This window comes from Tachysurus fulvidraco, chromosome 4, assembly GCF_022655615.1.
Source record: "Tachysurus fulvidraco isolate hzauxx_2018 chromosome 4, HZAU_PFXX_2.0, whole genome shotgun sequence".
In the NCBI taxonomy this organism is placed as follows: domain Eukaryota; kingdom Metazoa; phylum Chordata; class Actinopteri; order Siluriformes; family Bagridae; genus Tachysurus; species Tachysurus fulvidraco.
The window spans coordinates 12,668,342-12,695,400 of record NC_062521.1 but is presented as its reverse complement, the minus strand read 5'-3'; the positions used below and the strand labels follow the sequence as shown (position 1 = coordinate 12,695,400).

Sequence of the window (27,059 nt, the reverse complement as noted above, 5' to 3'; positions counted from 1 at the left end):
TACTGTCTTCTTGTCATTGGTCCTGCACTGTCTTCTTGTCTTTTGTCCTGCACTGTCTTCTTGTCTTTTGTCCTTCACTGTCTTCTTCACTGTTTGCACCAGGTTGCACAGATGCACTTTATGTGGCTAAGACTAACTTACTAAGTCCTTATAGCTCTGTCTTTGCTTTTATGTAGCAACCTGGTCCTGGAGAAACGTTTTCTCATTACTCTGTGTACTGCAACATCTATATATGGTTGAAATGACAATAAAAACTTCTTGACGACAAATCATCTATTCACCATCAGGTTAACACAGTTATTGAGCCCCTCACTTCTACTTTAACGCCTCTAATAAGTTAAAGTAATAATGATTTCATACCCAATTAAAAGTCATGTCATCCACAGAATTGTCACGATAACCCTCACTTTTCTCACGTGATAATATTTATTTTTTTTACTTCGACTACTATACACTTTACGGTAGACTTTACGGTAACAGCTGTATTATGATACTGGGCTGGTCTTCTGGGGTCTCTCGGATTTATAGTATTAGCGGGAGTCAAAAAAAAAGGTTGCTGCAGAGACACAATGCGCGTCGATCTGGCACCAGTGCTGTTGCTGTCTTTTGGACTCATTACCTGCTTTCAAAACGAGACCGTAAAAAGCAATGTGACCATCTTGACTTTTAATGATACGGAATTATATTTAACAACCCCTAGTACTGCTAGTACAGATAATGGCACTGAGGTGGCGCGCGCTAGGACGCCTGCGGTGAACGATACGGAGCAGAAAGTCCATGATGTGCAGAAGGAAAAGTCGGACACAGAACACAAGACAATACCTGGCAAGTGAAAAACTTTTTTTAGGTTCTGGGAATGGAATGGAGATTAGGGGTGCATGAATATGAATTGCATGTATTTTTCATCTATTGATGTATATTTTATATGTGTGTTCTGATGTATATGTGGTAGCCTAGTAGTTAAGGTGTTGGGCTAACAATCGGAAGTTTGTGACTTCGATCCCAGGTCCACCAAGCTGCCATTGTTGGGCCCCTGAGAAAGGCCCTTAACCCTCAATTGCTCAGTTGTATAAAAATGAGATAATGTAAGTCGCTCTGGATAAGGATGTCTGCCAAGTGCTGTAAATGTTTATTTATTGGGGGTGGCTTAGAAGTGAGAACATTTGTCGCACACCTCCTGGGTTGTGGGTTCAAGTCCTGTCTATAAAATGTTCAGCCTGTTTTTTTTTTCGGGGTAATCTTCTGGGAATTCCGATTTCCTCTCCCAGTCCAAAAACATATGTGGTAGGTTGATTGGCATCTCTAAATTCCATAGTTTGAGAATGTGTGTTTGCAATTGTACCCCCAGACTAGTGTGTCCTCTACCTTGTGGCCCAAACCCGTTGGGATAGGCTCCAGGCTCCCTGCAACCCTGCAAACAATAAGCGAGACAGAAAATGGATGGATTTATGCTGGATTCTTCAGCTGGTGTTGGGTACACACTAGAGATAACTTAGATCTAGTATAAAACCTTGACATATGGTTTGGAGATTTATTAAGTGCACTAAATATCTCAGATCTCTGAGCTTTTTCCAAACAAAATTCATAGTGATTAATAACTTGTCTTCTGAGAAATGTTTTATTTCATTGTACCTGTCTTGCCAAACCTTCTCTAGAACTGTTGCTTTTTGGAGAACTCAACAGATGTAAAGAAACTTTAGAAAACCACAGACAGGATCAGTGACATGTTATATAATTTGCACAATTTTCTTTTGTGAAAGTACTGATGCAAGTTGTTACATGATAAGAGTTTGTAATGATTAAAGGACCTGTGCATGTGACAAAATACCACAACCCAGTGGGTTCCTGCACAGTAGGAAGTGGATCTTCTTTCCACTCAGCAAGCAAATACATGTTCAAAACAACACTGGTTGTGGAGTCTTTTTATGCACAATTTTGCACCTTAACAAAACATAACTGAGGCTACCAGTAATTCTGAACCTGACTGTGATACCACATATTTCATGAATAGTTATGAAAAGGTGTTAAATAAATTGATTATGGGGTGTTTAAACCATGAGTTTTAATGTATGTAAGCTTTGCAGTATAAAATATTTTGTGTTACTGTATTCTTTACAGTTCATTATTCATCACTCCAAAGTACTTTTTAGTTTGCTGAAAACCTAACATGTTTTACACCAAATTGCATGAGTCATCAATGTGATACTGTACACATAGTCAAAAAAAAAATCCATCCATGTTCAAAGTTTTAAATTACACAGATCGATCTTATCCTTGCAATAGATTACAGAGTGACTCTTTAGGGGGGCGGGAATTCTAATGAATTTCATAAATAAAATTCTTTCTTCAAAAACATTTAAGCATTTCTAAATTAGAGTTGAAATCCTTTCAATTCTCTGTAACAGTCTGTAACAATCTTCTTGCACATAGTGACTAAATGTTTGCCTATTTCTGGTTTGAGGACTCAACCTTTACTCCCTTTCTCTCCCTTTCTACATGTCTGCTTTTGCTCTATCACCCACAAACCCCCACCCCCCACCCCCTTATAGACTGTCCACCAGTGGGTTTGGAGTCTCTGAGAGTGTCTGATTACCAGCTACAGGCCTCGTCATCACTGAGGAGTGGGTTAGGCCCCCACAGGGGACGCCTCAACATACAGGTCAGCCAACATTCCATAAGTGTGGTTTTTATGGTAATGGGGATTCTGGAAACTGAATCATATACATATTAGCAGCCTTGTGTATTCAGCACAGACTACTGACCTCATCATGAAATCACTGCACCACACTATGTTGCCTTATTTTTGGTTTTCGAAGGTGCTGACACTGCATGAAGGGTAGTATAGGTTTATGTAGTCTGGTACACAACTATGACTCATGTCTATAGGAGGTAAATGAGTGTAACTGGTGTACAGTCAGGTCTAGAGGACGGAGATGAGTATGATGGAGCATGGTGTGCTGAGACGGAGGATAAGGAGCAGTGGCTGCAGTTGGATGCTCTCAGGCCGACACTCTTCACTGGGGTCATTCTGCAGGGAAGAAGCTCCATCTGGAGGCAAGTGTGAACATTTTCCTTATCTCTCAGGTTGCTTGTCAAATAAGGCTTTTTGTTTAGCATCAAATGCCTTTTTCTATTATTAATTTTATAATAATATAAATAATGTTTAGTAATTATATGGATATCGTTTTAGTTTTGGCTGAGTTATATGAAACCGAAAAGGTGAGTCTTGGAGTATTTTGAGTCAGATGTGTCAATTAACAGCACATGATGACAGCAACACAGTGAGATCATAATATATGTTAAAGCCAACATATACACCCTTAACAGTACTCAGTAAGTGTCTGTATACTTATACATACAAAAGTTTTAAGCACATGTAGAAATGCTAAAAAGTGAAGCTAACTTCAAAATGAATGAAATTATATCTTTCTATTTAAAATAAAAATACAGAAAATGTGCCATAAAAGGTAGAAGACAAATCTGGAGTAAACAGTAATATTCTACACAGACTCAGTATTTGGAGTTTTTGCTTTGCTTTTTTTTAATATAGCTTCACTTGTAGTCCCATGTGCAAGTTATGTATTTATGTTTTATATCTATGTGTTATTCAGCATCTTGGAGAAACAGTTTTTCTGGATATATTGATATTGCACTTTTATTTGCATGTAAAAAAAAACAGGAGTCTTCATTATTTTTTTTCTGTGTGAAATGGTTTTGTCTTTTATATATGTTGCTTTCTTTACTGACATACAAATCTTTTTCTGTAACATAAATTTTCTTGACAAGTAATCAAAATCTAAAATGCTTTTGTACTGACTCAATAATGCAGAATTCACAAGATAAATATATATTTTAATGTGTCATGTTGAATAAGTGGTTTGCATGTTTGCCTCGGAACACTAGGGTTGTAGGTTTAACTCCCATCACTGCCCTGTGTGTGGTGTTTCATGTTCTCCCCATGCTTTGGGGGTTTCTTTTGGCTCTCCGGTTTCCTCCACGGGTCCAATGACGTGTTGTAGGCTGAGTGGTATTTCTAAATTGTCCATAGTGGCCCCTGCCTTGTGCCCAGAGTCCCATGGGAAAAAATCCAGGCTTCCTGTCACCATGAGTAGGGTAAACAGTACAGACAATGGATGGATGTAATATTGATAACAAAATTTGCACAAAAATTAGCGTGCCTAGAATTTTTGAACAGTGATGTGTCTCAAGACTAGTTATTTGTGTTATACCTTATATTAATTTTGTGTGTGTGTGTGTGTGTGTGTGTGTGTGTGTGTGTGTGTGTGTGCGCGTGCAGCTTACACTGGGTCACAAAGTATAAAGTGCAGTTCAGTAATGACTCTATGACGTGGCAGCCCTGCATGAATGGATCACAAGAAGCTGTGAGTTTTATGATTATGGATTATTAATACTGCATATATACCTAACAGCACAGACTGTTCTGCTAAACTGGTATTTCATGTATATCTCTGTATAGGTGTTTGTGGGGAGTCAGGACCAGGAGACTCCTGTGCTGGCTTTGCTCCCTGAACCCACAGTGGCCCAGTACATTCGCATCAACCCTCAGAGCTGGTTTAGCACTGGCACAATCTGCCTTAGAGCTGAAATCCTGGGTTGCCCAATGCCAGGTCCAATTTAACACCACCACAGCAACACTACGTAACACTAATATTCATACATTTTAGCATCTGCTTTATCTGTGTGTTTGTGTGTCACATAGATCCTAACAACCAGTACACCTTGGAGTCAGAGAGGGGTTCTAGTGATAAGTTAGACTTTAGACACCATAATTATGCTGAGATGAGAAAGGTAAGAGCGTTTCTTTCCTAGATGGACATCTATATATGTATTTTGAATTCCTTTATTTATGCAGAGTTAATATTCTTACATAATAATACATTCACCCAATGGACTGAACTCAATTGTTCTCTTTATAGTTACTGAAGGCAGTGAATGATGAGTGTCCTGATATTACACGTATTTACACCATTGGGAAGAGTTATACTGGACTTAAACTCTATGTCATGGAGATTTCAGACAACCCTGGAAAACACGAACTGGGTGAATTATACTGAGATTTGAAAACTTGCTTTTTCTCCTTCAAAAGATTTCTGCAATACACAAACAATTTGTACATGTATAATTTGCTGTAAGGGTTCATTTGATTTAAAATATTATATTATAGAGCTGTGCTGTTATACTGCAGCCTAGTGGCAAATATACAAGCTCTTAAACATACCACACACTTTCTTTAGTGCCCAGCACTAAGATTCTACTGTTTATATAAATGAGACTTACAGTATACCCTGCCTCCCACTTGCACAATACAGATATTACACATCTACTTTTGAACCAGATGATTTTAGCCATGTGATGTGCTTGCATGCGATACCCTGTCAACATCTGTTTTTCATTGTCGATATAGCCAAAGTAAACAGACTAGCGAACACTGAATGTTATTGAGAGGAAAGGAGAATCTTTTTCTTCACTCTAACAGAGAACATTTTATACATTACCCAAAATGTTTCATACAAAAAGGCGAAAGGATCTAAAAGGCGACATACCCTGTAGAAATGTCAGATTTTTGTGATGAAAAAAAGAAAAGAAACCAAGATAAATATTTTCAGAACTTTTTTCACCCTCAGTGTGAAATTACATTTTAGGAAAATAGTTATGATAACTTGGTTATTTAAGTGTGCACAGTCTTCTATAATTGGAGATGTTGCTGTGTACAGAATGGCACATTCAATATAGTAATTAAATCACATTCAATTTCATATGCAAACCTAATTATTTTACAGCTGTCAGTGAAGTTAATCTGATTCTGGTTTAAGCCAACTGTTGAAGCCATTATCCAAAAAGAGCTTATAAATCACGTGTGGGATCTCGCTTGTTGAAAGATATTAATCAGGAGACAAGATTTTCAAGACATTAGCTGTACCGTGGGACACCATAAATACCATGATTTACAAGAAAAACAAATACCACTATGACATCATGAAGAACAGGACGTCCCTCCAAGATTTATTAAAGGCCAAGACAAAAACATCCCTCACAAAAACATCCAAGCTCAGCTAACTTACCTTACACCATTGGGCAAAATGTGCTATGGTCTAATGAGAACAATTCCAAAAGGTATAATAATACTATTATGATAATAAAAATATATTATTATTATTATTATTATTATTATTATTATTATTATTATTATTATTACTATAACTCAACTATACCCACAGTGTAGCATGGTGTTGGCAGCATCCTGTTTTTGGGATGATTTTCTTTAGCCAGAACTGGAGCTTTGTTCAAGGTGGAGGAAATCATGAATAGCTACAAATATCAGTCGATTTTAGTGCAAAACCTTCAAGTGTCTATTAGTGTAGTGGGCAGTGACGGCTCAAGCGGGTTAAAGCTCTGAGTAATTGATTGGAGTTCAGGCCCCAGTACTGTCAAGCTGCCAATGTTGGGCATTGAGCAAGGCTCTTAACTCTCACCGCTCCACGGGCACTGTATCATGGCTAACCCAGTGCTCTGACCTCAAACTTCAAAGTTGGGATACGTAAAGAAAGAATTTTAAAAGACCTAAATAATTCAACTAAAATGTGGTTGTCCTGAAGCAGGATGTGCAATTTACAATTTACAATTTTGTAATACATGTAGGAGAGCCAGAGTTCCGCTATGTTGCTGGAATGCATGGAAACGAGGCTTTGGGCCGTGAACTGGTGTTGAACCTTATGCAATACATCTGCCACGAGTACAAACGAGGCAATCAGCGAATAGTTCAGCTTGTAAAAGACACACGTATTCACCTTTTACCATCTCTCAACCCTGATGGATATGAGGCAGCATATGCGAAGGTAAAATTGAATGTAATTGTGCGCTGCAGTACATTCATACACTGGTTTATTTATACCAAGCTTACAAAATCTTAGCTAGATGGAAGCATATCTATCTTTATCTAGCTTAAGTGGCTATGTATCAAACTATGTATGCAACAAAAGCTTTGTTAATGGCAGTGCCATGCTTATTTTACTTGCTATCCTTTTTTGACAACTCCTCTCCTCCTATTTAATTAGATAAAATCTAAACAATATAGTGTTGTGAAAATGTAAATCAGTAGCCACTTAATTCAGACTGGACACACTGAAGCTTATATTTTTTTGAAAGGAAAGACGTTAGATTAAACGTACGTTTTGTTTCTCCAAACTAAGCTTTAAAGAATATTGTCAAAGTGATATATAGACTCACACAGCTATAGTGTATTGAAGCTAACTATCTAACTTCTTAAAATGTCCAAAAGCAAAAATAAAAAAAAAGAAATTAATAATAACAAAAATATCTATTATTATTATTACTATTCTTATTATTATATTAAAAATTAAGAATATCTTTTTAAGAGTATGTATGAATTAATGTATGACTGAATAAAGTTTTTCTGCATAGGGCTATGATCACAGTCCTTCATCTGAGCATCTTCTGATACTTGTTACAGAAGTGCAGTTGAATTGTATTGTGTTGTGCGTCTTAGGGGTCTGAGCTTTCTGGTTGGGCTGTTGGTCGCTACAGCTTTGAAGGCATTGATATGAACCATAACTTTCCTGACCTCAACAACATCATGTGGGATGATCAGGAGATAGCAACAGACAAAAAGAATGTCAGTAACCATTACATCCCCATGCCGGAGTACTACACCACAACTGAAGCAACAGTATGTATAACGTATAACTTTCATTTCTGAGTAATAGACAAAGATAATTATGTAAATGGATTGGATGATTGACTTATTTAAAAATATATTTCAACAAGAACTGAAATTTCTCAAAGTAATGCATTAAAAACAAACAAGCAAACAAACAAACAAACAAACAAATAAATAAATAAAAACCTAAATATAAAAATAGAGCAGGTTTTGTGTCATGATTTACATATAACCCTGTCAGGATACTAAAAGTACAGACTATATTTTTTATATTGGTGGCTTCGTTTCATAAAGCTAATCAACTGAACTTCATTTGCACTTGACATTCCACACGGTTCCAATAAACTGCATTAATTTAATTTAATTCTACCTTTAGATGAGGCAGCATGTGCAGTTGTAGTCTTTGTGTCAGTTAATGCCCAGTTAATTCTTGTTCTGTCTAAAGGACCCTAATTGTTAAAGAACAAAAATATAAACAGCAATACCAATCATCAACGGTGCCCAAACTCATTTTAGTAAAAATTCGTCATGTCTAACTTCATATTCTCGTATTGCTTTGCTTCATTTTATATCCAGCAATAAACAAATTATTTGAAAAATAATAATCTGCAGCAATTTTATTTTTTGAGTGCACTAAACCCTGGAAACCAAACAAGTATGTGTATCACAAACACACACTGTAAAATCAGGGTCACAGACATCTTTAAAGAATGTGACTGCTTCCTTTCTGAGCCTCCCTTTGCTGAGGCCTCCCACAAAAAAAAAAAAAAACATTAGAGAAAGTAATACTCCATTGAGTAACACACAAAATCCCTTTGTTGAAGTATGATAATCAAAGTAAATGCTTTCTCATTGCATTTTATTTATAACTTTTGTTTTAGCAAATGAATCTTAGGAACGTTATCCCAAACGTTTATCTATTGCACACACTGAACTTCACAGAACACTTCCTCTTTACTACTTGCTAAAGTTTAATACCTGTAATTATTTTCTTAATGTCACTCATTTTCCCCTAAATCTTTGTGTGTGAGGTTGCTCCAGAGACCCGAGCAGCGATAAATTGGATGCAGGAAATTCCGTTTGTTCTGAGTGCTAACCTGCATGGAGGAGAGTTGGTGGTCACTTACCCGTTTGACTGCACTCGAAACTGGATCCCACGTGAGGACACGCCTACTGCAGATAACGACTTCTTTCGCTGGCTGGCAGCTGTTTATGCCTCCTCCAACCTGGTGATGGCCAACCCTGATCGCAGAATGTGCCATTTTGAGGACTTCCAGCAATACAACAACATTATTAACGGAGCCGACTGGCACACTGTCCCAGGAAGTAAGGAAGAACATACTTCAACCAAAGTCGTGATTCTTCTTATTTTTAATATTATATTATAACGATCTACCAAAGTGTACATTATTAATCACAACAATTTAATGTCCCTGTGTTTGCAGGCATGAACGACTTCAGCTACCTGCACACTAATTGCTTTGAGGTGACTGTAGAGTTGTCGTGTGATAAATTCCCTCATGCGAGTGAGCTTCCAGTTGAGTGGGAGAATAACAAGGAGTCTCTTCTGCTCTATATGGAGCAGGTCAGTTTTCTTTTACTCCCTCACACACTGCCCTTAAACCACTGACCCAGTGTGTGCTACTTACTCATGCACTGACCTGTCCGGTTCTTTCAGGTGCACAGAGGCATAAAAGGTGTGATCAGGGATAAAGACACTAAACGTGGTATTGCAAATGCTATTGTTAAAGTGGAGGACCTGGACCATGACATTAGATCAGGTATGTATAGTAAATATTTACACTTGTTCTATTATTAAACATATAGGAGATTATGGTTATTCAAAGCAGCTCTTGATATGAGTAGAATAATTTCTTCTTGCTCTTTGAAGCTGCCGATGGCGATTACTGGCGCCTGTTAAACCCTGGTGAGTATAAGGTGATTGTGTGGGCAGAGGGTTTCTTCCCTGCTATGCGTCACTGCTTTGTAGGCTCAGAACCGCAGGCCACCATCTGTGACTTCAACCTTACTAGGATACCACAAGAGCGCATCACTCAGATCCTTTCCAAAGGTGGGAAGATCCGTACTGATCGGCAGCTCCGCATTAGAGCCTTGAGAATGCGCAAACTCAGAGTCAGCACCAAGATTCTGAATCGCCGGCGTGAGCAGCAACTGCGCCGTGTCAAAGCCAAGAGAAAGTGAATGACATGCTATCAATCACAAAACATAGAAATGAGCCAATCTCTGCTTACAGAATCATCTCTGGTGTCTTACACAGACAGCAAGAAGAGTGTAACCAAGAAGCTTCTGCTCAGTATCTTACCTTTCCAACATTCTGCAATTTTATTTCAGGGCTCTGAACTCAATGGTTGGCCTATTTGAAGTACTTGGTAAAAGGAACCCATGTATTCTGTTTCTAAAAAAGGTGTGATGTTCACTATTAAATTAGCCTGTCTCTGCTCACATAAAAGTGTACCTGTGAGCAGCTTTTAAACACTGAATATTCTTATCGTTAATGAAAATGTGAAGAACTCACCAGTGGAAAATGGTAGGGTGTAGCTGGTTTTCTACACCCATAGCAATTTTGCATCAGTTACATGTAACTAGGCCTTTTCTTATTCTACACTTTAATAAAAAACAAATAAATAAATAAATCCTGTTTGCAAATTTTGCCTGGCAGAACTTCAATAATAAACAATAAAAATCCAACAAATATTCATCCACTCATCTTCATCCACTACTACTTCATCTAACTGCTTTATTGCGGTCAGGGTCAAGGTGGATTCAGGAAACACTGGACATGAGGAGGTGGAAATACACCATGGTTAGGATGCCAGCCTAACAAAGGACACCATAAAAACACACTCATTTCAGACACTCATTCACATCTAAGGGCAATTTATGATAAACAGTACACCTACCTGCATGATTTTAACAGAGGGGAGGAAACTGGAGGACCAAAAGGAAACCCACACAAACATAGGGAGAACATTCAAAACTCTGCACACTCAGAAAGTTCATGATCGAACTTTGTATACTTCAAATGTGAGCTGGCAACTCTATCCACTATACCACTGTGGCACTAATACTGATGATGCTGCAAAAACAATGCTGCTCTCTTTCTGTACTGTATATTTGCATTACTTTTTTTCTAAATTAATTCAGGTTTCATATCAGAGCACTGAAAAAGCTGACTGGAAGGAGCGCTCTCCAGATCAAACCAAAGCTCATGCTGCTTCACAGGGGTCAGCTGTAATGCTCAGCATTTCCTGTATTTATGCTGGATCACTTTTGTTGTTGAACCGACCAACACGCAAGTCAGTAAAAATGAAGCTCTTGGTGAATACGATTTGGTTTGCAGCTGCCCAAAAAACTAACAAACCAATAAGGAAAAAAAAAATTATATAGGCAGAGAACGCATGCAGTTGTTCCTACTTAAAAACCCATTTTAATCGTATAAAGGAGTTTCTTATTACCTGTTAAATTAAATCAGGTGTAGGGATTTAGTGACATAAACAGAATTATTATAAGTGTCTCCCAGTCAAATATGGTCCAGCTCAATTCAGTTATTTTGTTCACAACTACAAGCGACAGCAGATGTTTCTGCAAAATTTATTTTTTTAAGAGGACTTTTTTAATATTTAATAGAAAAATATAATTGAACCATTCTGGATTACAGTAGGTCATACCACATTCAGGCAAAGAGTGACAAAAACTTTATTGTTCTGTACCACTAGCATGATTCTGTGGCTCAGAAGAGCACAGGTAAGAGGAAAGCCGGTCCTTCCGAGACTCCTTCTCCATACCCCCTTTCCAGATGTGTCAGTTGCAGAATCCAAACAGTGCCAAAGAACCAATCACCATCTGTTCCATATAACTTCAAGGCTAAATTAAAGACAGTGCACATTATGAAACTTCAAAGTTAGTGTAGACTTTCAAGTAGCGATAACGTAAATTCTCAAAGTCCTCCCTGTTTGCAGTTCCCAGAATGGCTCAGCTTCGGACTCGCCGACAGTGACCGTACGTACATATTTCGAATACGGCATGAATTTGAGGTATACGTAAGTGTTGATTGAGCTTATCCGATCTAGGAGTGTCGGTCTATGTGAGAGATTGAGGAAGGTATTGTAGTCACTATCCACTATCTATTCTCACTATTCCATGAATCATCATCAGCAATCACCTCCTCTAACAGCAGACACATATATCCTTAAACACATTTGCACAAATTTACTGCTACTACTATCTACAAATTGGACCCCCATACAAAATCTGTCTTCATTTAATGTCTCAGGAGGCAAGCTGCCTTTTACACAGAAAACCCAATCACATAAACAGCTCAATTCAGAGCTGCACTGAGCTGCTAAAAAAAAAAAAAAAAACATTTGGCAAAATGCATAAAACTTCTTCCATTACAACATTAACAGTTTGTACTGCTTACATTCAGAGCTACATTACATGTTAACGATACTGTTGTAGAGGGAGGTTAGCATTTACATGCAGGTCAGGCCTGGACACCAGAGAGAGGTCATACGCAGAGTTGTAAAGACTGCAAAATAAACTCTGCAGTCTTAGTACCACTATGAGCACAAACCATCACTCTGCATGCACCCCCCAAGCCCCCTCCGAATCAGAGGCATGCACTCTGCAAACCATTTAATGGCTATTTCTCTCATTACTGCACATGTACATTCAGAAGAAATGGAGAGATTACACAGTTTAAAGAACACAAAACAAACTGCTGTAAAAACACTCAAATCATTTACACAAAACTGCACTCTCACACTGTGAACACAAACCCCTCTAGGGATCGACCTGACAGAAAATGGTGTGTTTTTGTTAAAAGTGGGGTTGGTAGAGTGCTACACGTCCGCTAAGGCATCCTGAGGCCAGCTGACAGTGTGTGGGCGAGAACTTGGAGGTGAGCACCACGTCACTGTGGGAGTAGATCGAGCGAACCTCACGTAGCAGCGCCGTACGCTCAGGCACACACTCCTCAAGCTCCGCACAGTTCTCATCAAAGGCCAACAGACGCACACCGTAACCGTATGGAGAGCAGATTAGGCGCCCGTCCGGGCTGAAGCATAGCTCCTTGATGTAGCCTCGGCCCACGTTGGCCTCCTCAATGTAGTGTGTGAGTCGCAGAGAGCAGCGAGGAGAGACTGGAGGCCGAGGAGGAGCTCCCTCCTGAAACTCATACACACACGTCCACTGCAAAGAGAGAAGCAGAGAGATCACACAGTTTACAAGTTATTCTGTTCAGCTTTGTCACCTCTGAATTTGACCAAAAAAAAAAAAAACTGCTTCCTGACTACCGCTTCTGGTTTCTAATGTTCCCTTTCTCAATGAAAGTTTAGCCCTGCTGAGGAATCACACTGTACTAGTAGAAATGGAGCAGCAAATAGCATTTATACAATTTTTATTTCAATTTAGCTTCTGAATATTTATTTTTTTAATCATAAATTACCTAAAATGAATTGAAAACGACAAAAAAAAAAAAAATATCCTGTATAAACCTGTCAGCGCTAATAACACCCAGCAAATAATGATTTAAGGGACCCGCTGATGTGAATGCAGTTTACTCTGCATTATTGTAAGCATTATCCACAGCTCTGGGTCCATGTAACATGTTTACATAAGTGAGATGATTACACTTGACATCAGTGAAACTACAATGCTGTTATGATGTGCTTCTGACCTCCTGGTCATCCATGTTGCTGGAGCAGCGCAGGAGTGTGGCCCAGCCTTTAGGGTGCAGTTGCAGTGAAGTGATGCAGTTCCCTCGGTCCTTCTCACCAGGGATCTCTGGGGTCAAAACCTCCAGACTGTTCCTAGGAGATAGACCTGAACACACACACACACACACACAGTTAAATGACACACATTGAAATTTGTGTTCTTTAAATTCTTTGAAACAAGTTCAAACTCTAAATCATGCCACAGTGTGCCAACACGATCCTCCATCAATACGAGTGACACTAGCCAATTCTGGCTCTCTGTGAGCTGATGTATACAAAAGCAAGTGATTTCAGCTGCCCTGTGACAAAGCATGTGCCGCAAGTGAAAAACCTATGGCAACTGCCTACATGCATCATAGAGAAAGCATATACTAGCCTTCACCCTCCCTGGTTAGTAGCTATTATGATATGGAGAGCGAGTTAGTGGATTGGTTCGTTTATTGCTCTTTTAATGCCATGCTAGAATCTTTGGCATTTTTCATAGCAGGATCAAGGTAGATATTTTAGCAGACCGTATAGTATTACACCAATAGAATCTTACATTATTTTCACTGTCTCAACAACAGCAGTTATATGATTAGATCCTTCACACAATAAAAAGTCCAAGATTTGGTGAGACATTTTGAAAAACATTTAGGAAGACTCCTAAATATGCATTTTCTTAGTAAAAGTGTTGTTAAGAGCATAAGTTGGTGGGTTGGATTTAACAAATGAACACAGAATTTATTTTTTTAAATAAATAAAAATCAGCCGACCTTCTCTATGAGGATGAGCTTTGTTGTCGTTTCCATGGCGAGAGCCTGATGTCCTGGAGCCAGTTGAAGAACCTTCTGGAAGGGAAGAAACCATTTATTTTTTCCCAGTTCCCAATCTCAGTCAAAGAATACTTATTTTATACCACTAACACAATATATGGCTAAAGGTTTGTGGACACCAGGCCATCACATCCACCTATGCTTTTTATACAGCGCAACATGAATGAATGAAAGAATTGGTGCATAGAAGCGTTTATTATCGCCACATATACATTACAGCACAGTGAAATTCTTTTCCTCACATATCCCTCCTGCGGAGGTTGGGGTTATGATAGAGCAGGGAGGGTTGAGGACCTTGCTCAAGGGCCAAACAGTGGTATCTTGGCAGTGCTGGGGCTTGAACCCTGATCCTCCAATCAACAACCCAAAGCCTTTACCACTTGAGCCACCCCTGCCTCATACAGATGTAGCTCTCCATTTTCTATTGTAATGACTTCCACATTTCTGGAAAGGGTTTCCACTGGATATTGGCACGTGGCTTTGGGGATTGATTTGCCCATTCAGCTACAAAATCATTTGTGGGGTCAGGCATTAATGGTATAAGATGATGCCTGAGATTCAGACACCATACCGACCTTGAAAAACCCTGAAGCAAACTTTGTGAAGAGAGGAATTGTAATGCTGGAACATGTTTGGACTCCTTAGTTAAAACTAAGGGAAGTTATAACATCCTATACAATTGTGTGCTTCTAATATTGTGACACGAGTTTAGGGAATGATAGTGATGATCAGGTGTCCACACAATTCTACATGTAAAGTTGAAAAACAAGGATATTCTGCAACTGAAATCATTGACCTTGGATAAAGATAAAAAAAATGTGTTTTTTTAAATACAGCATGTTTAAGAGGTTTTACATGCATACCTGTGCTGAGTGGGGTGCGTCGAGCCCGTAGGATGCGGTAGCTGCCGACCTCTAGGCTCTGGGTGAGGTCAAGATCATGCAAGATAAGCAGGTAACCAGAAGAGGTGGATATTAGCATCTTACTGCAGTCTGGCGTTAGACGCATCCGCATCAGGTAGCGTGTGTGAAAGAACTTCTTATGGGGACAGCCGTCTTCTGTGAACCTGCACACATACACCCCAGTTAGAGCCCGTTAAACACAAACTGCATGCAAGATGGTCTGAGAATCTAGAAGCACAAACCTGTTGGTGTCCCAGGTGATGACATTTCCATCAAAGCCAGAAGTAACAAGTAAGCGTGTGTGTGTGTCGTACTCAATATTCTTCACCCAGCTAGCATGGCCATGCAATGAACACACCTTTGAGTTCAGTTTTCTCAAGTCCCACAATGCAATGGTGGTGTCATCAGAACAGGTGGCAAACAACCGGTTATCCAGAAACCTGCAGAACAATCAGAGAATTGCTTTGTAACCAGACTTTACACACAAAGTACAATACTGAGGAGAGATAAATAGTCATATCTACGTGTCTAAAGATGTGTCTGATGAAATATAAAATAGAAGAGAACAGTACAAATAATACTGAAAAGGCTCTACATGTGAACTTAAAATGACATTTTCAAGTACAAATGACACTTCTTCACAGCGCAAAAAAATTTAATACACAAATCATACAGCTTACCGCAGCAGTTATGTTCTCAAATCTGCTTGGTCAGACGGTGTTAATTAGTTTTTAATCATACCATGACTCATTATATAAAAGTGACATTTCATATGAATGAGTTCAATTTAGTACATGATCATTTCTAAAGAAGTAATTTATACAGGAACTTATATTGCAGATGTGGCATTTAAAAATACGTAATTGCTGATATGGAGACATTTTCTTTGAGATCTTCAAAATGGTTATGCAGGCTACAGTGTTCAAATGGCATGGATTTGTGATGTAAAATAAAAAATTTAACTAAAGTAAATCATGTCAGAACTTCTTCCAATGTGAAATTACAACATATAAAACGTCTGGTTTTTTGTCACCAAGGAGTCTTTACAGGTAATCATCCCTCCTCTTTGCATCAGACTGAATCATAGAACCCTCCCCATCACTGAATGTTCTTGTCTAATGTTACGTCTCGATACCTTTATATGACCGAGAGGAAGGATTTGTCACCCTTTCCATAACGACATCACCTGAAATTTTGTATTGGATATTGACCCGAAAAGGACCAGAGTTGCACTCCTAAGTTATAAAACAGGCATCCTTATGCTGCTAACAGATAATCAAGCCGTTTCCACATGGTCAGTACATCAGTATCTTATGTGCTGTCAAATAGATCTGAAGGAGACATAAAGTAGTGCACATTTTATACCAATACCCTTTGACCACCAATTCCATTCCTGCTCCTTTCTAGTCGTTTACCGCAACATTTTCCTAGATTACACCATCTCAGTGATCAGAATTAAATTAGTTTCTATGCATGATCCTGATACCGAAGACCCATGGAGCATCTGATGACCTGATGTACCTGATGTTGTTCACGCAGTCCTCATGAGCTTCCACCAGCGTTTTGATGTGTTTGGATGAAACCGGATCAAACAACAGCACTTCAGTCTGCTCACAGGCCACAGTCAGCACTGACCTAAACACACACACACACACACACACACACACACACACACAGAGGTTTAGACCTCTGTCCTGCAGTGGGTTTATGAGAAGAAGAGAAGCTTCCTTACCCGTCAGGTGAGTATTCTAGGTTAAACACGGCACCGTGCGTTTTGGTGCTGAGGTTCACCGAGTCCATAGCAGGGCTCATTGAGGAATAAAGACGAGTCATAGTCCGAAAGTTATCCCGGATCGGATCTACAAGCGGCCCTCTGCGTACACTTCGGTTCCGCAGCCATGAAAAGAGCGAATCGCGCGGACTTGATGCTCTGAAGCCGGCGCTCGGAGCTCCGCCACATGCCGCAGATTCAGGCCGCGAACTACTCGGAGCTGGAGAATTCTCGCGCCTGCTCTCGGGAGACGGCGGTTTCGAGCGGACATCATCTTCCTCACGGAGCACTTTGTCGGAGTCGCTGGTGAGCCGAGTTTCCTCTGGATCGATGCTGCCGCTCGGTTCCCCCGAGCTCATAATGGCAGTGTTGCGCTCGGCGGCTCCGTTTTGAATACAAAACTAACCGGTCGACTCGCAGCCTCTGCTTTACCGCTTGCTATTAGTTGGCACCGGGCAGACAAGCACCAGAGTTACATCTACAAACACTGCAAACCTCCATTAATGCGAACATCCTAACTGTCGCGAATTCGCGTAGACAACAAATGACGTATTTCCGGTTCCTATATCAGTGCGTGCTTGTTAAAGGCGCCATTGCTCTGTTTGTCACAGTTCACTGCAGCACCGACACTCGGACGTTATTGTGCTTCATATTCATTCGGAATGCTTTTCAACTCGTAGCCTAATAAAAAACCTCCATTTATACACTAATGAAGGCCTTTAGACTGCTGCAGTTAGAGAGAAAATAGAGACAATTAGGAGAGTTTAATATTAGAATGAGGGGAAATAGTGCTTCTTTCATGTCACCAAACAAATACATTTTATTGTTTAAAAACTAAACAGTTAAAAAGAGTGACATTGTATACAGTGCATCCCTACTTGCCCCCACGCAAAAAAAAACAAAACATTTATGACATAAAACATTCCAAAACTTGATATTTTAATTAAACAAAACATATTAAATGTAGTGCTGTTGGTTAGTAGCCTTATTTTTCTGAGGTTTAATTACACAGAATTTATGATAAATTCATTATTTTATAAAATGTCAAAGCCGGGGCTTCCTGGCACCATCTCAGGGCCTCCAGTTTGAGAACCACTAGCACTAGACAACTTGTTCTGAGCAAGTGTTGTCAGTGAACAGGCTGTAAAACTGTTGGCTAAGTTACAGACACTCATGAAAAACATGCTGATTATCTGAGAAACATTCTCTAACAGCAGCCAAAATGTCAAACCAGTTGTGAATTTGTTGTAACATTAAAACAGGAGATCATGACTTACTCTGTGCTCAAAGTGATGCTCGCAGCTCCAGTGGTTTTCTCTGTGGGTGAACCAGGATTTGCTTTTTATTCATTGGTTGTTGCGTTAAATCTTACCCAGATACAATAGTGCTATTTTCTGATTGGCTATTGTGTAGCCTCTTTTTTGATTGGCTGATAAGTGACAGGCTCGACTAAGAACTCCAGGGGAGACGCGCTTGATTCCTGCCCGGTTCCATAGACACAGCGGTGTGGACAGATACATTTTGGGCGCTGCGGCTTATTAAATATATGATAAATAATCAAAAAGTTTTTCTGCGTGAGAAATACAATGTGTGCTGGGAGAAAAGACCCAAATGAGTGGCTGAGAGCCCTGATGTGTGTTATGAGTGAGTGTGTGACATACTGCTAACTATGGTGACCCTTACACAGAATTTGTTCTCTGCATTTAACCCATCCAAAGTGCACACACACAGCAGTGAACACACACACACACCGTGAACACACACCCAGAGAAGTGGGCAGCCATTTTATGCTGTGACGCCCGGGGAGCAGTTGGGGGGTTCGGTGCCTTGCTCAAGAAGACTCTCTTCACAGAAGAGTTTTACATGGAAGACATTTGTAGGCATTATTTAAAAAAAAAACAATTATTATTTATGAAACCAAGACATTCTTAATATTCAGTCTTCAACTTCACCCTTGTGACTCAACACTTCAAAATCAATTTCCTAAATGAAACTGAATTTTTTTTACCCATAAACATACTCAGATCATTTTTTGTGTCATCAAGAACATCTGAGTCTACTTTATTTCCATGGTCTGTTTTAACAAGCCTCATAAATCTGTTTTTTACATTTCGTTTGATCATTTGAATGATGCACATATCACTTTTAACAGACTTACAGGCACTGTTGCCTAGTACAAAGGTATATTTGTCAAAAAAAAAAAAAGAGTCAATTTTAAATACTAATATATACAAATTTATAATTGGATATAACAAAAACCAAATCTTATGATTTTAAATAATAAAAAGACGAAGTGATTTGTAACTATTACAAATGTAAATGTATCTTTTTTAAATGTCTGCTGTTTTTTACTAAATGATGCATAAATCTTTTATTGCCCATTGTTTTTAACACTTGCTCACCACTTTTACATGGCTCTAGACTGCATTTTTAACTTTCTTGAATAGAGTTAACATTTTTACTTGCTATTTTAAATCTAAATCATCAGTAATTCACAGCATGTCTCTGCTGCTTTCTGTGTGACTTTCCTTCATGCCGTCATAAACAGAGCGATAAACATGGAGGACGTCATGTGCTGATGGTCGCATCTTAGGATTTGGCCTCTTACAATCTGCATGGATCTGAAAGAGCTGCAAGTGGATAACATCACTTCCTGATACATGACCCAACAGAAATCGGGTCACATCTGGAATCTTCCAGATGTCTGACTTTTCGTCGTAGCCTGGCATGAGGTCATCTGAGAAAGGCACCTCCTTACCGTAAGGCCACCGCTGCTCTGGAGCCACAAAATCACCTATCAGCTGACGATGACCACACTTGATGCCCTGACTCCCATGCTTTACCAACGGCAGGGCATCCAGATCATTCGCCAAAAGCCGTAGGTCTGAGGTAAGCAAGAATTGACTAAGAGTTTTGTATAGGTCATTAGAGTCGCACATGACACGGGTACCCACTGGGCTGTTGTGTAAAAACACCAGGAAGACAACGTAATCTAGTGCCAGACGCAGACGTACGTGCCATGTGTCCTGACTGCGGTAACGTTCTAGAGCAAGAGTAGTATCAAGTGTTAGTGCTGATCCCAAAGGGTGGTACTCAGTAACAAATACTCCATCTTCTTCACACACACCCACTAGTTCTACTACACGCACACTCTGCAAGGAACGGATCATGGACACCCCATGAAGGAAATCAGCTTTATACTGTTCTGATGACAAGACACACAGGGCTACTTTTTGCCCCTGCCATTCTGAAAGGTATACCTGAAACACACCATGAAACACAACTTGTTAATTCCTACATGTAGCAGTATGGCAAGTACACTTGAAACATTGCATCATGTCACCTAAATATATCTACATTATTCGAAAAGCATATATACCTGCTTAACAGCTCCCTGTCCAATCAGTCTGAGACGACGAACATTAGCACGTATTTCAGGACACTGCAACCACGGAGTGCAGTTTTTCATAGTGCCCACCTTAAAATAGCCTGGTGGGCAGTGCACATGTGCTGAAGGTGGTGAAGTGCCCTCATATAAAGCATCCAGATAGACATAAAGAAGCAGGTTGGCACATAATAGAGCAACCAGACATAAGACTACTGCAGGCACCCCACACTTCTGACCACTTCCAACACTCTGTGCCATGGTGGCATCTTAACCTGTGTGTCAGAAAAGAAATCTTCTAAAATTTTCTACAAGTACAAGGACTAAAAATATCCAGACAATAACTACAGTAAAATTATACACAGACAAACAGAATGCTACCAAACTTTTTTTTTAATTGTAATGAATTTGCCCCCTTTGCGTAATGAAACAGCCAACACATCTGTGTTCTAAGAGCTCTATACTGATACTTGATGTGTGACTATGAAGCAGTATTGTTTACATACTCGCATACCTAACATTTGTATGGCTATAATATTAAAGACATGTACACTCACCACGTCAGCAAATAACAGGAAGCTGAGGCTGTAGACACAGGCTCACCAAGTCTGGACAGTTGAAGAGCGAAAAAATGTGGCCTGTTTTGATGTATCTTGATTTCTGCTGAGGCACACAGATGGTATATTCAGGATTTGGAACCAACAGAATGAATCCATGGACCATGGTAGAGATGTGGTATAAATGACAAATCATATTTGTTTATTGTTGTGGACCTTGTGAATCCCTTCATGGATCCCTTCACAAAGCAAATGTTTCATGAATCTGACAATGTTCTTCAGTGGCCTTCCCAGTCACTAGATCTGAATCCATTGAACACCTTTGGGATGTGCTAACATTTACAGCATGATGTGCACCATAAAACCCAGCAGACATTTGTGATGCATTCATATCAACATGGACCAGAATCTCAAAAGAAATCTAAGGCAATCTATGCCATGAAGAATTGAGGCTGTTTTGAGAGCAAAGGGAGATCAATTATCTGGGTATTGTACCACATGTGCTGCTGTTAGTTTGTTTTAATTGAAGCACTGAATCAATGCAGATCTACACAATTGCCAGCTTGTCCAAATGACACAAACTATATGTAGGACACTGTGGCAAACTAGCCATATTTTTGTAGAACAAGCAGACTTAAAAATAAGTTGATTCACCTCATAGGATATATACATGCACATGATATAGCTATAACTGTTATAAAAATCATGTATTTTTGGTTAAGTGGACATTTAACAGATTAAACCTGAACTGGCAAGTTACTTATTTAAATATCAGCGTCTATCACAACCTCTAATGTGGAAAAAAACGTTCATGCTAAAGCTTCATCTTCGTGCAAAATTACTGATTAGATGTCTGAACACCTCGTAATAGTAGTATGATAAATTCTCACGCTTACCCACGCTTTGTAAATCCAACAAGTCCAACAATAACACAGTCACGTGTTATTGCAGTTGGACTTTTTCTATGAGCCTCAAACGCCGATTTAAACAGAATACGGACTCGGTACTGCCACCTACAGGCATGTAGATGAAACGCTCTCATAGATTCACTCACCTTTATTATTATAGCGTGATGCATCTTTGGTCTTAATAACACGTTCATTGGTTCGGGTGGAAACGGCAGGGTTTTTGTTCCGTATTGAAGGTAAAAAAATAAGCTAAATAAAACGGCACCGTGTAAAACGGTAGACTGTAAGCTTACCTTTCAGCTGTCTATTATTATTTTTATTCAGATCATTTTTTATTCATTCGCCTGTGCCATGTTTCCCAACGTCTCCATGGATCAGCTTCATTTAATATTAACTCATTCGGCGTCAATTTGACACCCTGACACTCTTTTTATTTTGAACACCAGGGCAGGAGCTTTAAACGTGGCAGCACTGGGTTATTAACACGAAAGCGTCTTATACATAGAGAACCCATACGCGCGGATTATGTGGGGTGGATTTGCGCCATGGATACGATGAGGCGCGTGGAGGAGAGCAGAGCGGAGCGGCGCGTGCGGTTCCGGGTGGCGTCGGCGCGCAGCGGCAAGGTGCTGAAGGAGGTGTTCAGGGAAGACGAGGAACTGATTGAAGACTACGCGGACTCGGAAACAGCCGTCGGCTCGGATGCTGAGCGCGCCATGTCTCCCGCCGTCAGCGAGGCGAACGGGCATCTGATCAGCCTGGAGGTAGAGCAGCAGGACAACGCAGGCGAGGCGGACGACCTGTTGGTGTACGCGAGCGCAGCGCATGAGCAGCTCTTCAGTCGCAAGCGCGTGAACATCTTCAGCAAGAACGGCACGATACGTGGCGTGAGAGACAAAGTGAGCGCTGGCCAAGTGCTCTTTAATAATCTGTCGAAACTCTACGGGGTGAGTTCTAACGCCCTGTTCGGCGTTTAGGACTGTAATCTCAAAAGCTGCTCGTAATTACGCACATGGCTCACTTTTATCCACACTGTATGCTGCATATGCAGGATTAATATGTAGTTACGTATAATGCTTATAGGCGCAGGGGATTTAATTATAAAGGCATTGTGCCCGCTAAGAATATAGCGTGTGTGTGTGTGTGTGTGTGTGTGTGTGTGTGTGTGTGTGTGTGTGTGTGTGTGTGTGTGTAAGTAGTGTTTTTATGCATTTATGATTTAATTTTCACTAAGCTCATTCATTCATTCATTCATTCATTCATTCATTCATTCATTCATTCATCATATTCTAAAGCTCAGCCTCACCTGATGGTACATTTTTCCTCCCTTGGTTCATTAATTTCTGTTTTTTAAAAAGCTAATATGTGAACTTTTTTGAGTAAACAGTAATTCTGGTCTCGTCTGTGTGGTAGCTAACATTCCAAGACTTAAGGCAAAATGTATTTCTTCACACAACACGTTATTTAAGCATATGCTTTCCTCAATGTTTTCTTTACCCTATTAGGCCAAGGAGACCATGTCTACAAAGAAGCTGCCTGCAGCAGTATAAAGTAGTTCAGCGCAGAACACAGCCGCGCATCTGGACCTGGGGAGGTTGCATGAGGAGTAATCTGTTCTAAAACTCTGTCTAAGGACCTACTGTTTTAGTCACCTTCCACTAACGTAAGATTTAGAGAATTGTTTAGGAGCTAAATTTTCCAGGTTCAGTTCTGCACTTTTTGATATTTGATATTCTTAAAGAAAATACAAAATTTAAAAAATAATCTTTTGGATATTTTTAAGCAAAGGGTAATATGCTCAGACATTTCTAGGACTGTGGATGCTGTATTTGCTTATGCTCTTATGGAAACATCCATACAGGAAGGCATTCCGACCTGCTCTGATGTACAGCATGTGATCAAACATGGCAAAGTTTATTGTGTTAATCCAAAAAGTATGATAGTTCTTTTCAGTTGAATCAAGTGAATATCTTCTTTTACATACAGAAATGTCAAGCTTGTAAGGTCAAGTTAATAAATATTTTTGAAGTGGAATTAAACTGCAGTAGGGGGAAAAATATCTCTAAAATAAACTCCTTCAACTGAATATGAAATGATTAAATGGCCGTTAACTTTAAGATGACCATTGTTTATTGCATTTGGTCCTCATTTTTAATACTCAATATTAGTTTGAATAATAATGTAAATATGTTCTTTGTATAAATATCAACTTTGTGGGATTTTTAATTTTAGTAACAGATATGATGGGAATGCCAGAGATCGTGTTTTTAGTTTTATATGTTAATAAATTCTTAAATGTATTTTATTAATGAATGTTGTGGGTTTATTCATTTTCCATGTTGCTGAAATACATTTTATAGAATCAGTAGAAGAACATAATACAGTAGAAGAACATAATACAAATGACATCATAGATATAAAATGCATATTTTGTTAAAACCTGATGAACAAAACAGGAAGTCGGTACTGCTTTTCTCCATCATTTTATATGCGAGTGCAAAAGTTAATGTTTACTACACATCCCTCAGGAACTGCAATGTTATACACCTTCTGCACCTCCTCCTTATGTACATGTTAAATTATGCACAAGATCAGAAGGTCATTCATCTCATTTGCCCCTCAATTATTTATTATAGACACAGAGAGAGACAGAGGGGACAGAGGGGAGGGAGAGAGAGAGAGAGAGCGAGCGAGCGAGAGAGAGAGAGAGAGAGAGAGAGAAGCCCTGTATCAAGATTATCTTACATAACAGGAGTTTTGGTTAAGATCTACTTGAATGGGTCCAACAGGTGTCCAACTGACACTGAAGAAAGTAGGTACTGTTAAATATCATGTGTTCAGGTGAAGGTACTCATAAATTGTGTTAATGTTAAAGTCTAGAATTTATGATTTTTTTTCCAGATGGAAGAGATCATACACAAGGGATGGAAACTAATAATTTCAAAACAACAGTTTTTTAGGAAGATACTTGAAAATCCAGTAATAATACAAGTAATACTTTTTAATATAAAGACTTGTTACAAAAGATCATTTACCTATAATATATTTCAATCCCATGCTTATGGCGATCATGTTTATTGCAGTAATATTACTACAGCCAAAGCTTTAGGATGTTGAAAGAATTAAGATGTCATATGCATTTTTTATTTTAACTGAATTTCCCAATATTATTTATTCAGGAGTGGAGTATGATGAACACCTGTTTTTTCACCAAATTGTAAAAGTAATTGAACTCTTCACCATAAACTGGGTTTCAATGAGGTCAAAGCTTCTTATCTGGTTAATCAAAAGATGGTGAGGAGAGCGAAGACTCCATAGAGCAGTGTGCATGGGTACGCAACCAGCAGCTGTTGTCCACCCATATCCAGTGTAGAAGTGAAGATCTTAGATGCTGAAAGACTGCACCAGCCAATCACAAACAAGGCCAGCAGTGTGCCAAGAACCCCTCTGAACAAACAAAATGATCTTTATTACACACTAATTGATTTTTAAATAAATCAATCTACTCCTTGTGATCTCTTTCTGATCTTTGAAGAATAAGTGAGATAGAGTCCTTCCGAATGCAGCAATAATATCTTGAGACAGCCACAGTTCAATTTATAAACATTAATTACATTAATATTTGAAAATATATATGATTGTTTTTCCATGTGGTAGTAGGTACTCACTGTAGAGAATAAAAAACAGCAAATGCAGAGAGGGCCACCATGGGCAGCAAGCAGTATCCTAATACACTCGCCACGCACCCATAGGATATTGTGCATACACTCATTAAATTCAGCAAAATGTACATTCCTGCACAGCCCAGGGCACTGATACCATACACATAGCCAAAGTGTACCTTTCCTGCCTGCAAAGAAAGAAAATACATGCAAAACTAAAGATTGCTATAGCAATTAAGACACCGTAAAATGATACCCATAAGATATAACCATTTTAAAGTTAGGTTTTGTAGTCATAAAATGATATGAAATGGATAAGAAATCATTCATACCATCAAAAGAGTGGCCCCCAAAGCGATGCAGAAAATAATAGGACCAGTTAAATCTGTTTCATTCATGATGCTGCCGTCCGCTGGCTTCATCGGGTTCAGCACAGTCAGAGTCTTCTGCCAGATGTGATCAAAGTTAATGCCCAATTCTGATGACAGACACACACACACAGTAATTTCCCTTATTCATCAATTCATGCACTCAACTTACGCTTCCATTTAGCGAACAATGTAATTAAATAACAGGAGTTTTTCCAGGACATTAAAATTTGAACATCTGTGTAGATTACCCTCTAACAATGGAGGTTCTTCCTCAAAGGTATCAGTGTGCTCAGCAGCCCCAGGAGATGTTGCAGGTTGAAACATCTGCTCACTGTAAAGTGGATCTGTTGATGGGGCGTAGGCATCTGATGTAGCACAATCTCTGCCAATGACAAGGTAAACAACTGTTCAGACCATAACAAACATCATCAATTTCTCCAAATAGAGATTCAGAGATCATGAATTTTCAGCATAGCCAATACCAGGATACTCTTACACATCTTGGTAATGTGGACTGGCATATGCTGTGTCATAGCCATATGCTTCTTGGGCCTGATCATCTATGTAATATTCAGAATGGTAAAAGTCTTGATCAAACTGCCTGAACTCCCCCATCCTACACAGCAAAACAACATGAAAGAACACTGCCATTACAATCTGTAGACTAGCAAGCAACTACAATTTTGTAATGTAATATGTAAATATGTAAATATCTGATTCGTATACCTTTGAAAAGTCCAGTAGAACAGGCTTATCCTGAGTCGAGTTTCCTCACAAGGGTCTACATGTGCAGCTGTTAGCTGTGTGTACTATGTATCTGAAGAGTTATTTATAGACAACTATATTTGCACAGAGGACACAGACTGCTTAAAGAACACCAACAGTCCAAAGACTAGTGACAATGTAGGGAATTATATATAGTTTTAGTGTCTTTTATAAGCAGAATTGGTAAGATGGAGCTACTTCTAAAGTACGATGTTAGGATAAGACACTTTGGACACTGCATTTAACACTTACAACATCCACACACTTCTCTGTATGCGTATATCCATCAAGGTACATGAACATGAAAAAATGAGAATGTTAATTATATTTATAAATATAAAAATGAAAAACCAAATACAGTATGATGTATTGCTTATGGGGTCCAGCTATGAAAGAGCTTGAAGTTACAGCAAGTCAGCAAGACTAGTAATGCTAACAAGGAATATTTTTATTCTTTAAGCTCTTTCTTGGAAATCCAAGATTTTT

The 27,059-nt window shown here is 39.2% G+C and overlaps 5 protein-coding genes across 7 annotated transcripts; 2 read left to right on the top strand and 3 right to left on the bottom strand.

The window, feature by feature from the left end:
* The first annotated feature begins 514 nt into the window (after positions 1 to 514).
* cpxm1a (carboxypeptidase X (M14 family), member 1a) lies at positions 515 to 10,369 on the top strand. The gene is made up of 13 exons (XM_027142239.2): positions 515 to 825; positions 2,550 to 2,659; positions 2,915 to 3,054; positions 4,298 to 4,382; positions 4,478 to 4,628; positions 4,721 to 4,809; positions 4,938 to 5,061; positions 6,661 to 6,857; positions 7,529 to 7,708; positions 8,731 to 9,025; positions 9,145 to 9,284; positions 9,378 to 9,480; positions 9,591 to 10,369. Exons 1-13 carry the CDS (start codon positions 570 to 572, stop codon positions 9,899 to 9,901), a joined length of 2,181 nt encoding a protein of 726 aa, XP_026998040.2. The 5' UTR covers positions 515 to 569; the 3' UTR covers positions 9,902 to 10,369.
* A 1,030-nt stretch (positions 10,370 to 11,399) lies between these two features.
* Positions 11,400 to 18,264, bottom strand: wdr32 (WD repeat domain 32). Of its 2 annotated transcripts, none has more exons than XM_027142219.2 (8): positions 18,203 to 18,264; positions 16,887 to 17,652; positions 16,676 to 16,789; positions 15,397 to 15,594; positions 15,116 to 15,318; positions 14,193 to 14,267; positions 13,398 to 13,543; positions 11,400 to 12,910 (listed from the first exon to the last, which is right to left on the bottom strand). In XM_027142219.2, exons 2-8 carry the CDS (start codon positions 17,282 to 17,284, stop codon positions 12,539 to 12,541), a joined length of 1,506 nt encoding a protein of 501 aa, XP_026998020.1. In that variant the 5' UTR covers positions 17,285 to 17,652; positions 18,203 to 18,264; the 3' UTR covers positions 11,400 to 12,538. The 2 variants fall into 2 exon arrangements, with proteins under 2 accessions (XP_026998020.1, XP_026998021.1); XM_027142220.2 differs by having other exon boundaries at positions 14,193 to 14,264.
* Positions 18,265 to 19,117: 853 nt separating this feature from the next.
* Positions 19,118 to 21,890, bottom strand: pomk (protein O-mannose kinase). Of its 2 annotated transcripts, none has more exons than XM_027141821.2 (4): positions 21,764 to 21,890; positions 20,868 to 20,970; positions 20,305 to 20,585; positions 19,118 to 20,185 (listed from the first exon to the last, which is right to left on the bottom strand). In XM_027141821.2, exons 3-4 carry the CDS (start codon positions 20,569 to 20,571, stop codon positions 19,418 to 19,420), a joined length of 1,035 nt encoding a protein of 344 aa, XP_026997622.1. In that variant the 5' UTR covers positions 20,572 to 20,585; positions 20,868 to 20,970; positions 21,764 to 21,890; the 3' UTR covers positions 19,118 to 19,417. The 2 variants fall into 2 exon arrangements, with proteins under 2 accessions (XP_026997622.1, XP_026997623.1); XM_027141822.2 differs by having other exon boundaries at positions 20,868 to 20,973; positions 21,764 to 21,873.
* On the top strand, positions 21,479 to 24,024 carry grxcr1b (glutaredoxin and cysteine rich domain containing 1 b). The gene is made up of 3 exons (XM_047812937.1): positions 21,479 to 22,011; positions 22,222 to 22,722; positions 23,281 to 24,024. Exons 2-3 carry the CDS (start codon positions 22,321 to 22,323, stop codon positions 23,323 to 23,325), a joined length of 447 nt encoding a protein of 148 aa, XP_047668893.1. The 5' UTR covers positions 21,479 to 22,011; positions 22,222 to 22,320; the 3' UTR covers positions 23,326 to 24,024.
* An 82-nt stretch (positions 24,025 to 24,106) lies between these two features.
* zgc:123321 (Protein YIPF5-like) lies at positions 24,107 to 26,567 on the bottom strand. Its single transcript, XM_027142195.2, has 6 exons — positions 26,535 to 26,567; positions 26,305 to 26,424; positions 26,057 to 26,190; positions 25,770 to 25,915; positions 25,444 to 25,625; positions 24,107 to 25,222 (listed from the first exon to the last, which is right to left on the bottom strand). The coding sequence occupies exons 2-6, from the start codon at positions 26,421 to 26,423 to the stop codon at positions 25,060 to 25,062; spliced, it is 744 nt and encodes a 247-aa protein (XP_026997996.1). The 5' UTR covers position 26,424; positions 26,535 to 26,567; the 3' UTR covers positions 24,107 to 25,059.
* Between the last annotated feature and the right edge of the window lie 492 nt (positions 26,568 to 27,059).